Source organism: Xenopus laevis, chromosome 1S (genome assembly GCF_017654675.1).
Source record: "Xenopus laevis strain J_2021 chromosome 1S, Xenopus_laevis_v10.1, whole genome shotgun sequence".
NCBI lineage: Eukaryota > Metazoa > Chordata > Amphibia > Anura > Pipidae > Xenopus > Xenopus laevis.
Genome location: NC_054372.1, coordinates 99,303,125 through 99,317,670, shown reverse-complemented (window position 1 = coordinate 99,317,670; position 14,546 = coordinate 99,303,125). Strand labels below are relative to the sequence as shown.

The 14,546-nt window shown below is 38.7% G+C and overlaps 1 protein-coding gene across 1 annotated transcript; it reads left to right on the top strand.

The window, feature by feature from the left end:
• Positions 1-333: 333 nt before the first annotated feature.
• LOC398631 (glyoxylate reductase/hydroxypyruvate reductase-like protein) lies at positions 334-12,033 on the top strand (the record flags this gene model as incomplete). Its single annotated transcript, NM_001171867.1, is given in 9 exon segments — positions 334-547; positions 2,427-2,557; positions 4,638-4,710; positions 5,550-5,666; positions 6,729-6,817; positions 7,789-7,893; positions 8,928-9,063; positions 9,325-9,455; positions 10,120-12,033. Coding segments are annotated over 9 exon segments (1,071 nt in total). The 3' UTR covers positions 10,242-12,033.
• Between the last annotated feature and the right edge of the window lie 2,513 nt (positions 12,034-14,546).

Genomic DNA, 14,546 nt, shown 5'->3' with positions numbered 1-14,546 from the left:
CAAGAATTGATTCAGTTCTTTTTATATGTCCGTATACATATTTCTAACTGTCCACCAAGAATTCCTATTCTGGAAGCGATTTTCAAACTTTGGATAAACCATTTTAACTTACATTACCACTCAGATGTAGTTTAGGTCTTATACAAATATGGACTGCAAATGCATTCAGTCTAGTCAAAAACAATTAATAATCTACTTGACCTAAAGGAGGTTTTGTGGGTTAGTGGAGCTTGTAGCTTATTTATTGGTTAAAGATGAAAGGCATTTTCCTACCCTCCCACTTTCTCTGTTTACCCAAATCCCCAAAGTCCTGATCATCTGGCACATGTAAAATCCAAAGTCCAGCCAGAAGGTTTGCTAAAATTATCATCAGGACTGCTATGTGGAGTTCATGTCGTTTTAACATCCTGCATAAGACATTGGTAGCACGGTTAAACACCTGTTGTAGGTTACAAGCAATGAATACTGCTGGGAGAAACTTGCCAAAGGTTTATATCACCAGGCGAATTCCTCCAGATGGTCTGAAGGCCCTTCAGCAGGCTGGAAGGTATGTAATAATGTGATAGCTAATAATCTTTTTAATTGCATTGATCTTAAGTTGTATTATTACTCAGGTCTTATCTACAAATTTCTACATTTAAACAAGAGTTTTGAAAATAATTCAAGCATAAAAATATTGATGGAAATGTAGTTATGTGACACAGAGGAACACATAGCTTCAAATACTTTTAGACATATTTATAGTGTTTATATGGGTTACAAATGTAAAGATACAAGAATATCCATGACCTCCGTTATTGGTTCTGTTTGTGACTAGCACAGCCATTGCGTTTCTAACTTGTAGGTTTGATTCACTGCAAAGGTTTCAGTATTAACAAATTAAGTCTAATAAAGCAACAGATTGTGTAGTCTAAGCAAACTCAGCTCTTGTGAACCAAGGGGCCTCTGGCAGCGAAGTACTTCCACCAAGGGTATATATTTGTTTTTTAATCTTCCTTAGAGATTATTCAACAGCTATACATTTTTGAATAATCCAATATCAATGTCTTGTCACTTTAAAGAGCAAACAAAAATTTAACAATTTACAGAGGACAATTTATTAAGGTACTCTGCGTTTTGATACATGTTTGGCAGTTAATTAGAAGTTTAAAAACTTGTATGAGTGATTGAATTTTAAAACAAAAAACCTGAACATCCTCATATATCTGAAAAGTTATTTCAGGGACGGCTAAACAAATTCAGGATAGAAAAGGAGGACTTGAACCCAATTCCTGTGCACTGGCAAGTGAAAATACAACAATTTAGTCTGACTAATATTTTGAAGACACACTAGAGGTAATTTAAGTGCAGTGAAGGGTGCAAAGTGCAAAAAAAACCCAGATGCAAACAACCATGTTTTTTGCTTTTCCAACCTGCCTGTATTTTGCACCCGTGGTATGCTAAAGATTGGACCACAAAGAACTCGGTTTGCCATATGAATACAGTGCTGCTGCATTCCACAGTGCTGTATTCATTCATTCACATAGATGTTCAATCTCCTACCCACTAATTGGATTAGGGAGTGCTGGTGTATACAAGGCAAGATATACACGAACATGATAAACACAAGGAATGTGATAAGACCTTTTGTTCAGATGATGTTTTGGCTATTTCCGTACAAAATCAGATCCAACTGCTTACAAGTGCATTCAGAAATTACATCACTGACTTCATATTAGGCATATTATGTATGGCACACTTGGGGGCAGATTTATCAAGGGTCGAATTTCGAGGGTTAATAAACCCTCGAATTCAACCCTCGAAGTAAAATCCTTCGAATTTGATGTCGAATTCGAAAGATTTTAGCGCAAATACTATTGCTACTACTTCTACGAATATAAATCGTTTGAACGATTCGAACGATTTTAAACGATCGATCAAAGGATTTTTATTCGATCATAAAAAACTTAGAAAAGTGATGGGGAAGGTCCCCATAGGCTAACATTGAACCTCGGTAGGTTTAAACTGGCGAAGTATGTAGTCGAAGTATTTTTTAAAGAGACAGTACTTCGATTATCGAATGGTCGAATAGTCGAACGATTTTTAGTTCGAATTCGAGGTCGAAGGTCGTAGTAGCCTATTCGAATCCTTCACTCGAGCTTAGTAAATGTGCCCCTTGGAGTATGTTGCAGTTTCACTTTTATGTTTTAGGGTGTATTATATATGCATATGTTGTAATCGGCTGCGTGATCCTGGAAATAATTTTTGTATAACGCCAACTATCGTTGTAGCATTCACATTCATATAATAGAAGTTTATTTTGTGCCAGTGTTTTCTGGTTCAGCTTCCTTTTAAAACGTGTTCAGATTAAAACAACATTAAAAAATCTTTCAAATATCAAATCAAAATTACAGAGAACAATTTAGTAAAATTATTTTCTCTGCTAGCTGCGAGATACAGCAATGGGATTCAGATGATCCAGTTCCACGTTCTGAACTTCTCAAAAAGGTCTCTGGAATTCATGCCTTGTATTGTCTTTTAACAGAGAAGATAGATAAAGAAGTGCTGGATGCTGCAGGTAAGCTTCCTTGCTTGAGGTTAAAAGTACTTGGCACTATTTTGGGTGCTTTAAAGCCTTAAGTAGTATAAAAGTGCTCAAGTATGTTCCCCATAGACTAACACTGAAATATTCTTTCTTATGATAAGGTGTAATCATACAGTATGTGAGCGCCTACACGTTATTTCAATGTTTCTCCTGCTGCAGTTTTTCTTTCTATGTGCAGGTGTAGTGACACTTTATTCAGCATATACATTAAATACAGACAGCAGACCTAGTAAGATTATAAAAGTGTGGGTAGGGATCTTGACTGATGGGTATTTGCACTACTTATATAATCCTTTTTGGCCCTCCACATACAGTTAAATCTCATCCATAGACTCCAGTGATCCATTCCGTGACCGAATTATCTTGAAAAATGATACAATGCCTTCTATCACTGTCATAATGAGCTGCATGAGTGGTAAAACCTAAGTTAAACTTATTACTTGTACTTCAGTTGTCTGCTTTAAAATCCTTGTGCAGCAGAGCCACAAAGGTGCCCCCCACCTTAAAAAAATTCTTCTGCAACGATAGCAAAGCGTGTGCAAAGGGCAGTTGTCATTTGTCTGTAAACACAGTAGCTAAGTCTCTTACCACAGACCAGTGTCTGCCAGGGGCCCACAAGAAAACCTTAGACCTTAGGCCTACTTTCTATATGAATATTCCTACTCTCTTTACTAAACCTCTTTATTTTTCTAGTCTTTTATCTCTACATACTATACTCTATTCTTCCCTTATTAAGCCTATTAAAGAAATAAGGAGTGACCATGAAATAGGCCAAATGGTTAGAATCAAAAGGCCCACTGACACCTGGGCCCACCGGGAATTTTCCTGATATCCCGGTGGGCCAGTCTGACATTGCCACACACTATATCTATAAGGCTTAAGGACACAATGAATTAATTTTTTTCCATTTTCATCATTTCAAAACACAGCCTCAAAGCACCCAACATCAACCCTTTGCTATCTCACATTGTGTTCAATGTAAATTAAATGAAAACGACAGAAAATATGTTTTTCAAATTGTTAGTTAAGAATCATTGCCTGAAAAAGGCTGATTCATTAATGTGATTCCCCCTGAACACAATAGGTAAGCAAAATGTCCCCAAATCTCCTCTTGCGCAGTAAACCTAAGGGCTTTAGCACACGGACAGATTCGGGGAGATTTAGTCGCTTGCAGGCCTGGATTTGTGGAAAGGCCACCTAGGCCCTGGTCTAGGGCGGCAGGATTTTAGGGGGCGGCATGCTGCCCAACCACACGCACATTGGTTAAAAAACACTGGGGATCTGCTGGAGATACAATAATTTTTTAAATTCCCATGCGCCAATCCCCATTGCTCCAGTCCAGATGATGAAAATCTGCACGAATAAAGGGGAGGGGACAGGGGCGACGAACGGCAGTGGGCATAGGGGCGCCCACTACGTAAATCAGCCCTTCGATTTCCGCGGTCGTCTGAAGTTTCCTCGTAAGGCAACTTCGGAAATCGAATTGCCGCGAGTGCATTGGCGCTGGCATTTCTCATTATAGCAGGTGGAAGGCAGAGGGAAGGCAGTTCGGGGAGATTGTCCGCAGAAGAGCCGATTAGGTGACAGGCGACTAAATTTCCCCGAATCTGCCGTGTGCTAGCTCCCTAACGGGCAGTGATAAGAACTGTCAGGAGGCTGGTTTTCTTGACATATACCAGAAGCCAGGACTGGACTGAGATTTAAAATAGGCCCTGGCACACAAAAGCCCCAAATTCCTCTGAGTGGACCAATAGTAACTGTCAATGGCATCTTTTAGCAGTACTTTTGGCATTTGCTGATCAACAGATTTCCAGTCTGGGCTTGAGAGACTCTTTGCAGTTGTTTTGTTCCTGTACTTCTGGAAGGAATATCACTGTAGTTGTTTTTACTGCATGCTCCACTTAGTAGCAGAATGTGATTTATACTTATTGGCTGGGTGAAAAATACTAAAGTGTCTTTTTAATATCCATAATTTATCATTTTTGATCACACTGATGTCAACCTGTTGCTTCTCAAGTATCTAGCTTATATTTGGCTTCTTTATCCACCACAGGTCCTAGCTTGAAAGTTGTTAGCACTATGTCTGTTGGATACGACCACTTATCACTTGATGAACTAAAAAACAGGTAAGGCAGCATGCAGAAAAATATCACTTAGATTACATAACACATAACGCTGCAGTTTACATACTTACACACATAAACACTATAGTCATATATAGATCTGAACTCTTTCTGTTTTTTTTTTAAACAAAGGAAAAAACTTTTATTATGCATCCATCTTTTTAGTCACCTAAATATGATCTTCTTTAAGGCTATGTTTAGATGACCAAAACATTTCATTTGTTCATAAAAGACCTAATAAAGGCATTTTATAGAACAGGGCTGGATTAAAAATAGTGCACCCCAGGCGATTCACACCCCATGCACCCCACCTGCACAGCTCTGCACACCTTACCTGCTTTTAGGAACGATCCCCTCCCTCGCTCTCACCTCTCTCACCTTCTTCGCTGCTTCAGTTTCCCTTCACTAGGGACTGGGCCCCAGTTCAGTTGCGGCCAACAGGTGGAGAGCATTTGACAATGAGTATTTACAATATTTAGCACACCTAGAACACGTTGTGATCCTAAAAAGAAATTGGAGGTGCACGGAGCTACAGTATAATACAAACAGTACTTTCTGAGTGGGATCTTAGCTAATCTGTATACCCATAAAAATACACTTATTTTATTTAGAGATGCACACCAACATACAATACAGCATAAAAAGGCATGGCCATTCAAAAGCTATGGCATGAACATAAAAAAATACTCATGCACCCCAGAATGCCTCTCTTAAGCATTTCTCTAGTTTTAAAAATGTTTAAAGATATGCTGATTCTGTACACAGCTATTGCAAAGTCAAGGTAGCAAGCAAAGTGTTTCTGAATGGTAAACCCTTGTCTTCCTCTTTTCCCTTTTTATTAGAGGGATCCGGGTTGGATTTACTCCAGATGTTCTAACAGAAGCTGTTGCCGAACTCACAATTGCACTACTCCTAGCAACATCCCGAAGGCTTATTGAGGCTGTAGAGGAAGCAAAGAAGTATTTAACTTAACTATTCCTTGACTACACTGTTTTTGCTTTTGAAAACACACATTTTTTTTTAACAACACACATTTCTTTTAATAACAGAAACAAAACATAATGTACAATTGCTCTTTTATGAGACTAGCATTGAACAGCACTATTTATTTTTTTTATATTAAGAACCCTATGGGGCTGATTTACTAAAGGGCGAAGTGACTAACGATTCAACAGCGTTACCGCTTTCAGGCACTTCAACGGTTTACCAAGGGGCTCAGGGGTAACTTCGCTAGTGAAAGAGACAGACGCTAGCGGTCATTCGCACTCTATCCAGTGAATTTTCGTTCTAGCGAATGGACGCTACTCCACTGAGCGTAACCTCTTTCGCCCAGACTTGCCTTCGCCAGCTCAGACCAGGCAAAGTGCATTGGAGTGCATAGATCTTCCTCAATCTTCTATTACATCATATTTTTAGTGGAAAAAGTTTCTAAGTCCCAAAAAACGCTGGCGTCTTTTCCTTTTTTCAGAGTGATTGGCTGCAAAAGTCCTAAAAAATTTTTTTTGGTAACTGGGTTCCCCCATACAATTTCTAACATATGGAACATAAACTATACAGTGGGCTCATGTGTAGGGCATGATAACAACTCTATTTTCTTTATTAAGGTTCCCTGAACATATATGTTCATTCAACTTTATAATTTACCACCGTATACAAATTAATCTGAGCAACGACCTCTAACGAAGTTGCACCAGGTATAATTGAACTTTGTGATTGCCGAAGTAACGCTAGTGAAAATTCGCCAGCGTTCGGCACCCTGGTTGCAACTTTGCAGCAAATTAGCGTTGTCTGAGCGAATTTTCACCTGGCGAAGTGTTGCGATGGCTGCAAAGCCGTCGCTGGCAAATTTTCGCCGCTTAGTAAATTTACCCCCTATGACTGCAAAAAGGAAATATACAGTAACGTACCAAATAGATAGATATCATAGCAGCAATGAATTTAGTTTTGGGTACAAATACAGTAGCAGTTTTATTGATTTATAGCATCTTGACAGTCACTAACTTTGAATACACTCTCCCTAGTGGTGGTTGGGGTACATGGAAACCTCTATGGATGTGTGGAAGTGGTCTCACAGAAAGCACTGTTGGAATCATAGGCCTAGGAAGAATTGGTGAGTACTGAGGAAACAGTAGAGAGCAAAGAATAGTGCTGTATATACATAGGAGGTTATGTAGAAAGACTCACTAGAACATATGTAAAATAATATTAAAATTATAATAATAATGTGAAAATGGAGCACAATTCACCTGAGTGAATTTCTCTCACTCTCTTTTAATTTCTAGTGGATATTTATAACAGTATTTATCAAAGGGTGAACTCTCATTTTCATTCATTGAGAAATATGCCTTAAATAATCCCTCAGAAATCAATAGTGAGACAGAATTTGTGGCAAGTTCTGTTTTCACTCTTTGTAAAAATAAACATTATTCAATACCTATAGGTTTGGTAAGCAATCAGCATATATTTGTGCTTTTCCTAATAAAAAATGGTTGACATTGAAATATGGGTTTGTTTGCTTATGTTCTTACCAAATCATTGTTTATATTTGTCTCATGCATTTTTCCCCTGCTAGTCGTAAATATTATTAACCTTTCTTTATATAGCACCAACATGTTGTAGAGGTCAGCATCAGTACCAGACCGAGTGCAGCTTACAATCTAAGGTCTCTATCACATTTATACATGGGCTGTATCAAAGTCAAGATTCCAGTGCTAAAAGAAAGGGAATAATGTTTCTATAGCTAACGAACTACTATGCCGTTTTATGAGACCGTTATATTTATTCTCACATTCATACTAGTTTTAAAGCAGTTGCATAACAAAGTCGCTCCAAATTCTAGCCCGGCACTCCCTCCACCTGCCTGTCCAGTCATGTACCCGCTCCCATGTTGGGGAAGGAAACAGAGCAGCTGGGAATGGCAGGTTTCCTTAACTATAGAGGAAGCAGACCTGCGTTCTGTGCCCCCCTGTTTCTCCTGCACCCCCCACATCAGTGTAAGGGATCTTATTGCATATAATGTTTAAATTATGTTTCTCATGTTGACTGACCTATAACTGTCCAAGTGATTGCCTTTTGTTACAGGTGAAGCTATTGTCAATCGCTTGAGACCATTTGGAGTCAAGAAGTTCCTATACAATGATATTGCACCTAGAGAAGAATTAGCTGCCAAGATCTCTGTTGATTTTGGTATGAGCTTCTCATTATAGTTTACTTGGAAAGTACATGCAGAAAGGGAACATCTAGTTAAAAGGGAAACTTTAAAGGAGGTATTATAAATCTGTTTTTCCAGCATGAGTGCTGGGTGCACCAGGCAACCAGCCACATCGCCCCCACACACAAACACATAGGGGAGCTAAGGGGGGGAGGTAAGTGACGTGTGGGTGGTGGGGGGACGAGAGTCTAGACTATGGGTAGGTAGAGAGAAGGGGTGCGTACCTACTTTCCCCATTGTTATAAATTGTTGTAAATTGCGGGGTTCTCACCTTACCTCATGCAGAAATGGCCCTGGACCTCATCACATCCTTCATCTTTTCTTATCACCTTTACACAGATGACATACAGATATTCCTTTCCTGCCCTGATCTCAGCCCTGATATTCAGGCTAAAGTCACACAAAACCTTACAGCTGTAGCATCTTGTATGGCTGCTTGCACTGAACTGCTTTTATTACCACCTAAACCTCCATTATATTCTTTTCAGGGGCAGGGAACTCATCCCGATTGTGTACTAAAACACCTATTCAGGGACAGAGAACTCACTGCACGTACTAAATCACTTAAGCATAGGTTTATTTATTTTCACTGTGTAATTTATTATAACTATACAAATGTGTGTGTTTATGCCTTGTCAAGCACTGTGTACATTTATGATTTATTCAGCCATTTAGTTTTGATCTGAACAGTTTTTCTTAGGACTGTTTGGGTTACAACTGTCCATTCAGGGTTTCAGCCCTGTAAAACCCAAGCAATAATCTGGAAAATAACCACCCCTGATGACATGGCCCTGTCCCCACAAGACACAAACATACCCCTCGAATGTCTTGACTCCATCCCCAAGTGTCACTGCTCTGTCCCCGATGTCATCCTACTGCCCTCTTTTTCAGCTTTTGGTCAAAGGTGGTAACTCTATTTATGGTGCCATTTAAATAAATACATGCATACATATTTTTCATTCACTTATACTAAAAATGTGTAAATTTTTTCTGGTTTCTGGTTTTGCAGTTTCCTTGGAAGAGTTGGCAAAGCAGTCTGATTTTCTCCTTGTGTGCTGTGCTCTAACTCCTGAAACTCAAGGAATGTGCAACAAAGGACTCTTCTCCAAAATGAAAAGAAGCTCTGTGTTTATAAATACTAGCAGGTAAAATTAAAAAAAGACTGCAAGGATTCACTTCCTATTTTTTTACTTATTTATCTTATTTATCTTTCCTCTTGAGGTACTCCACCATTTTTTTCTAGTTCGATTTCAAAATGTTCTCTAGCTGCTAGGGAAAAGTAACCCTAACAATGCGATAACGCTTTAAATTCAGTATCTAAACTATACTAAAAGTCATTGTAAGGTAAACAAAATGTGTCATTGCCTTTATTGTCATCCCTTAACAAATTTGTATTCTTATTACAGGGGTGCTGTAGTAAATCAGGAAGATCTTTATCATGCCTTGGCGAATGGGCAGATAGCATCTGCTGGTTTAGATGTCACAGTCCCAGAGCCTCTTCCTACGAATCATCCACTTTTCAAACTAAAAAACTGTGGTGAGTTTGGCTAATCAGTGGGTAAAATCATGTAACTAAATGCTTCTCTTTGCTTGTTAAAATAAATATATAAATATATGGGTAATGAACTACACCACAACTTATTAAATGAATGCAGATGGAATTTTAAAGGGATGTTGTCATGATTTTGATGTTGTGTGCTAATGTAACTTGAGGCATCTGAAACCTTAATTTCCACCTATCATGGCCTTTAATGGAAATATTTTACTGGCATTCAGATCTCCAGAGTGCAGTGTCCTTGTCCTATTAATAACACTAGAAATCGGGCAGTAAAATCACAGGTGGTAACCTTACTGAAAACAACTCGTAACAGCAGTTTAATCAGACAATTCCATCAGGAAAAGTTTCACGGAGACCTCGTTCATTGTTCAGGCTAACCAGACTAGAATCTTAATACATTACACATTACATGTATCCATAACCACAATTCAAGAGGTAACGAAAGGGCTGTTTATCCATGGGAAAAAATTGCGTTTTCAGATGAATGCTACTTGAGAACAAATGCTACATTTCCATGACAGTATGACATGTAATTCTGTTTTCTAGGGTACACGTATAAACATGTAGAATCTATTGGGCAGAATTTTAAAACTGGAAATGCATGGTTTAAATTGTGACCACTCTGTGTCCTCCTGTGTTACAGTCATTCTGCCTCACATCGCCAGTGCAACTGTGGAAACCCGGAATGCCATGGCTGCCCTTGCTGCCCATAATTTATTGGCCGGCCTGAAAGGGGAGGCAATGCCAAAGGAACTGAAACTTTAATCAACTAAAGAAGAACGTAGCAATGAGCAGAATTGTTCCTAAACACAGTAAACAGATTATTTTCTAACAAAACAATAAATGAATTACTGGTCTATTCTCCTAATCTATGAAATGTCACTGCGTATTCAAATGTTTCATGTGAAGTAATAAATGAGGACTTTACATTTGTTTGTTCTAAGCATCTTTTGACGTCTGCCTGAAAATGTTATTTTCTGTGAATAGTGTCTATCATAGGGGTAACATCATAAATGTGATGATGTATGTACCTAGTAAAAAAAACTCACAGCAACTTGTGACCAGTACTACTTCTGATAGGTTGATGTTGGTTCTCAGACTGGTGAAAGCATTAGATTCATATAATAAGTTAGTGTGTCATTTCCATAGTAGTTGTTTTTCACTTTTAGAAATGCTAGATATGCTTTTATTTTGTAATAAAAGCCAAAAACAAAAATAACCCAAAACGATCACAGGAATAGGTTTAGTAGTTGCATCTGCTCCTGCCCCAAAGGGCCACATTAATTCATAAAATATATAGATACAAGAGTTGGAATTATATTGGAATACTGATGGAATATTGATGCCCATATTGGACAAGAAATTAGGGGTGACATATAGGGGAGCCCCAGTCAAACCATGCAATGGAACCTCTGATCATTTGAGGGTGTCAGCTATTTCTTTTTTGATTAGGATTGTGTTGTTTTCTCTGTGTGTTATAGTTTCATGGGCACTCTCTGACTTTTTTTTTTTTCGCTAGAGTTAGAACTGGAACCTGCTCTATTAGTGTCTTGTTCCTTAGGGAACCTTCACAGATATCCTCTGGACCAATGTCAAATGACTGGAAAACAAAGATATTTCTTTTGAACGAGGCTGAATTTAGAGATAAGCAAATAAAGTGCCAGAAACAATAAAAAACACAATCAAAGACTTATAATAAAACATATTTTCTGTTATCAACTTTTTCTAAAAATAATACTGTGGGGGCAGGGTTGCTATTTCAGAAATCTGTATCTTTATATTAGATATTAATAGATGTTCATAAGTTCTGCTGTAACACAAAATTCTACACATCAGTGTTTTTTAATCTAAGAAACATGATGCTGTTGTAAAGGTTTAAATGTTTAGTTTAAGTGCAAGACAACTATGTAAATAAAATCTTGGGGTCTACAAAAATATATAGGAACCATCTTTAAAATTAACCAAGGCAAGCATATGTAGGAGATAGAGACCTGTGTGAGTCTAAATAGGTCATTCAACCCAGACTCACAACCCCCTTTACCTTCCACACAATTTACTACCTGCCCTGAAACACTGAATTGACATCATCATGAAACTAGACATCACAGGTGAAATGGAGGAAAGTAGAAAAGAGCAAAAAACTCTACCAGACCCAAAACTCAGATCCACTGTGCAATAATGCATTTTCTTTGAGTAGCCAAAGATATGTAACTCACTGCTGGACTCTATTACTCTAGTAGACTAGAAGTAGTCCATTACTTTGGTACCATATTTTCCTGTGCATCTTCATATCTGAGAATAGTGTGAGGTTAGCTGTCTGTGTGGGTTAAATTGTACTTTTGATTCACACAAATGCCGTTGCTGCGTTCATACGTACGTAAACATCATTATCTAGATTAAAATTGAGTCCAATGTAAATCTGGCCAATAAATGTTGTTTTTCATTTTGGGTGTTTGACTGCACATTAATTTTTTGTAAACAGAATGCCGTTAATATGCCATTGCCATAAAACTGATTGGAATGTATTTTAATCCCAATAAATAAATTTCTTCTTTCAGAACTTTGTACATAGTTTAGACCAGATTTTAATTTTTTTTAATGAAAGTGGAAAAAAACGAAGAGCTGGTATGCGGTAGATATGTGTATTTTGATTCTGTAGTGGTTAGGCTGCAAAGAAATCATTATACTGCTACATTTGTATACTGTGGAGAAAACTGTAATTAAATGGCACTTCTCAGCTCTAATACTTTGATTGGAAATGCTGAAGTAAACTCTAGACACACTAGGTGGTGCTGCCACCCCATTGCTAGGCTGAAATTACTTTGAAGGAGGCAGTGGTAGGAAAGGGCATTGGAGGGATCTCTGCTCATCCCTCATTCATTTTGCTTTCTAATTTCTGCATGGAGTGAGTGAGATCTGCTAATGAAGGCATCACAGCAGATCATGAAGGTGTTTGTCATCAGGAGTATTCCCCTGGAAGGACACACGCTGCTGTCCCAGGCTGCTCTGTAAGTTATACTTTTTTACTACTGGTGAGTCAGAGACAGCAGTGACAAGTGTATGTGGCCCTTATATATAAGACTTTAGCTAAATAGTACTGACAGGCCAGCCCCAGCAATTATGTAAAGTCCCAACTGTCACATGCAAATGCTGAGCCAATGTCCTGGATACAAATGAAAGTGGATTATATGAATTACATGGTACTGGGACCTGCACCGTAAACTCTTGATTGTTATTTTGCTGAAAAAATAGATTACAAGAAGGATGTACACTGGACAGGCTTGAATTGTAAATCATTACTGCGTATTCAAGGAAAACTAAAACCTTAGAAATGAATGTGCAGTATTGTATGGGGCTGCTGTCTCTTTTAAAACATACAGCAGCACATTATGACAAAAATGATGGCCCCCGTCTAAACTTACAGGTCTTACCTATTTGGGGAGTCAGGACTCTTCCCTCTGCACCCACAGGCAAAGTGCATGAATGGAAAGGCTCAGGGTTTGCAGGGAGCAAGAATGGTATAAAGTGTTTGTTTAAAACATATAACTTAAATTGCAAAGAAGATATTCTGAGAAATCCAGAGAATTAGAAATAAAAAGTAATAGTTGGGTCTAAATCTGCCCTTTATGTTTATGATCTGTCTATTTTAGGGATTTTAAACCATTGGTTCCAAAAATTAATGCCATGCTGTTTTGGGTAGGCCTACATGATTACTTGTTAACACAAGAACATCTCTTCCTGCAACACACTATAGAAGGTGGCGTAACTAGAGTGCACCGGGCCCCCATGCAAACAAATCTTTAGAGGGGCCCAGGCCGCTCCACTCCCTCCCATCCAGTTCCCACCCCACCCAGTCCCATACAGACTTGTGCTCCCCTTCCCCGCTGCTTCCTCTATAGTTGCACCACTGACAATAGTAATTAAAATGAGGCACAAAATGAATCTTAAAAATATTCTTGAGCTGCAAGATCACCCCAATACATAATCAGTGTGCCCTAAAAAATGGGTTAAGAGAATTCTGATTTCGCACCTCTGTTGCTAAAATGCTCACAGTAGTTCAGGTATAGGATCCCTTATTTGGAAACCCATTATGCATAAAACTCAGAATTGCAGAAAGGCCATCTCCCACCATAGCCCATTTATTTAATAAAATCATTCTCAATTTTAAACATTAGTTCCTCTTTTTCCTCTGCAATAATAAAACAGTACTTTGAACTTGGTTTTAAATAAGCTGCATAAATCCATATTGGTGGCAAAACAGTCCTCAAGTTTATTTATTGTTCAAATTATTTTAGTAGACTTAACTTACAGAAAGATCCCTTGTCTGGAAACAGTTCCAACAGATCTGTTAAAAGCTACTGTCTATACTATTGTCCTACAATTAAGTCAGGTCTACCTAATATCATAAGAAAAACAGAAACATGTAAAAGCCAGGCCTTTACTGCCACCTTGATATGGTAAGTGGTATGTCCAAGGCAGTATATACAGTATGCAGCCTCATATCCCCAACCTAACTGGTAATGGTAATGTCCAGTGTATTTTGTGGTCCATATGTATACTTTAGTGGGTTATTGTTAAACATCAGCTCAGTTGTAGGCCCCTCTTCAGGTGAGATGGAAGGATCTGATTGAAATCTGAACTGTAGCTGAAGAAGGCCAGACCCGAGGGGGAGGAGCCGAGCAGGCAACATGGCGGAATGAACTCGGAGTGAGCCGAGAGTCTGGGGCATTTTACCCGACCCACTGGTAAAATAGAACTGAGCCGGCAAAAGGAGAGAGGGAACATACCTCTGGGCAGTAAGCAAGCCGAGGAGTGGAACTGTCACTGATATCTATACTCATATCCACACCTATACTGCAAGTAACTGCTACTAACCCCCAGCCCCTCCACCTACCTAGACATATATTGCCATCATTGTCCTACCTGCCTGAGGTAACAGAAATTTACCTATTGCTGTCATTTGGAGCTGTGTCCCCCAGAGCAAGAGACATGGGGAGGTCTCAGAAAAGTGGCAGTGAGATTGCTACAAAAGAGAAAACAAAAGACAGAACCAAAGATAAAGAAAACCCC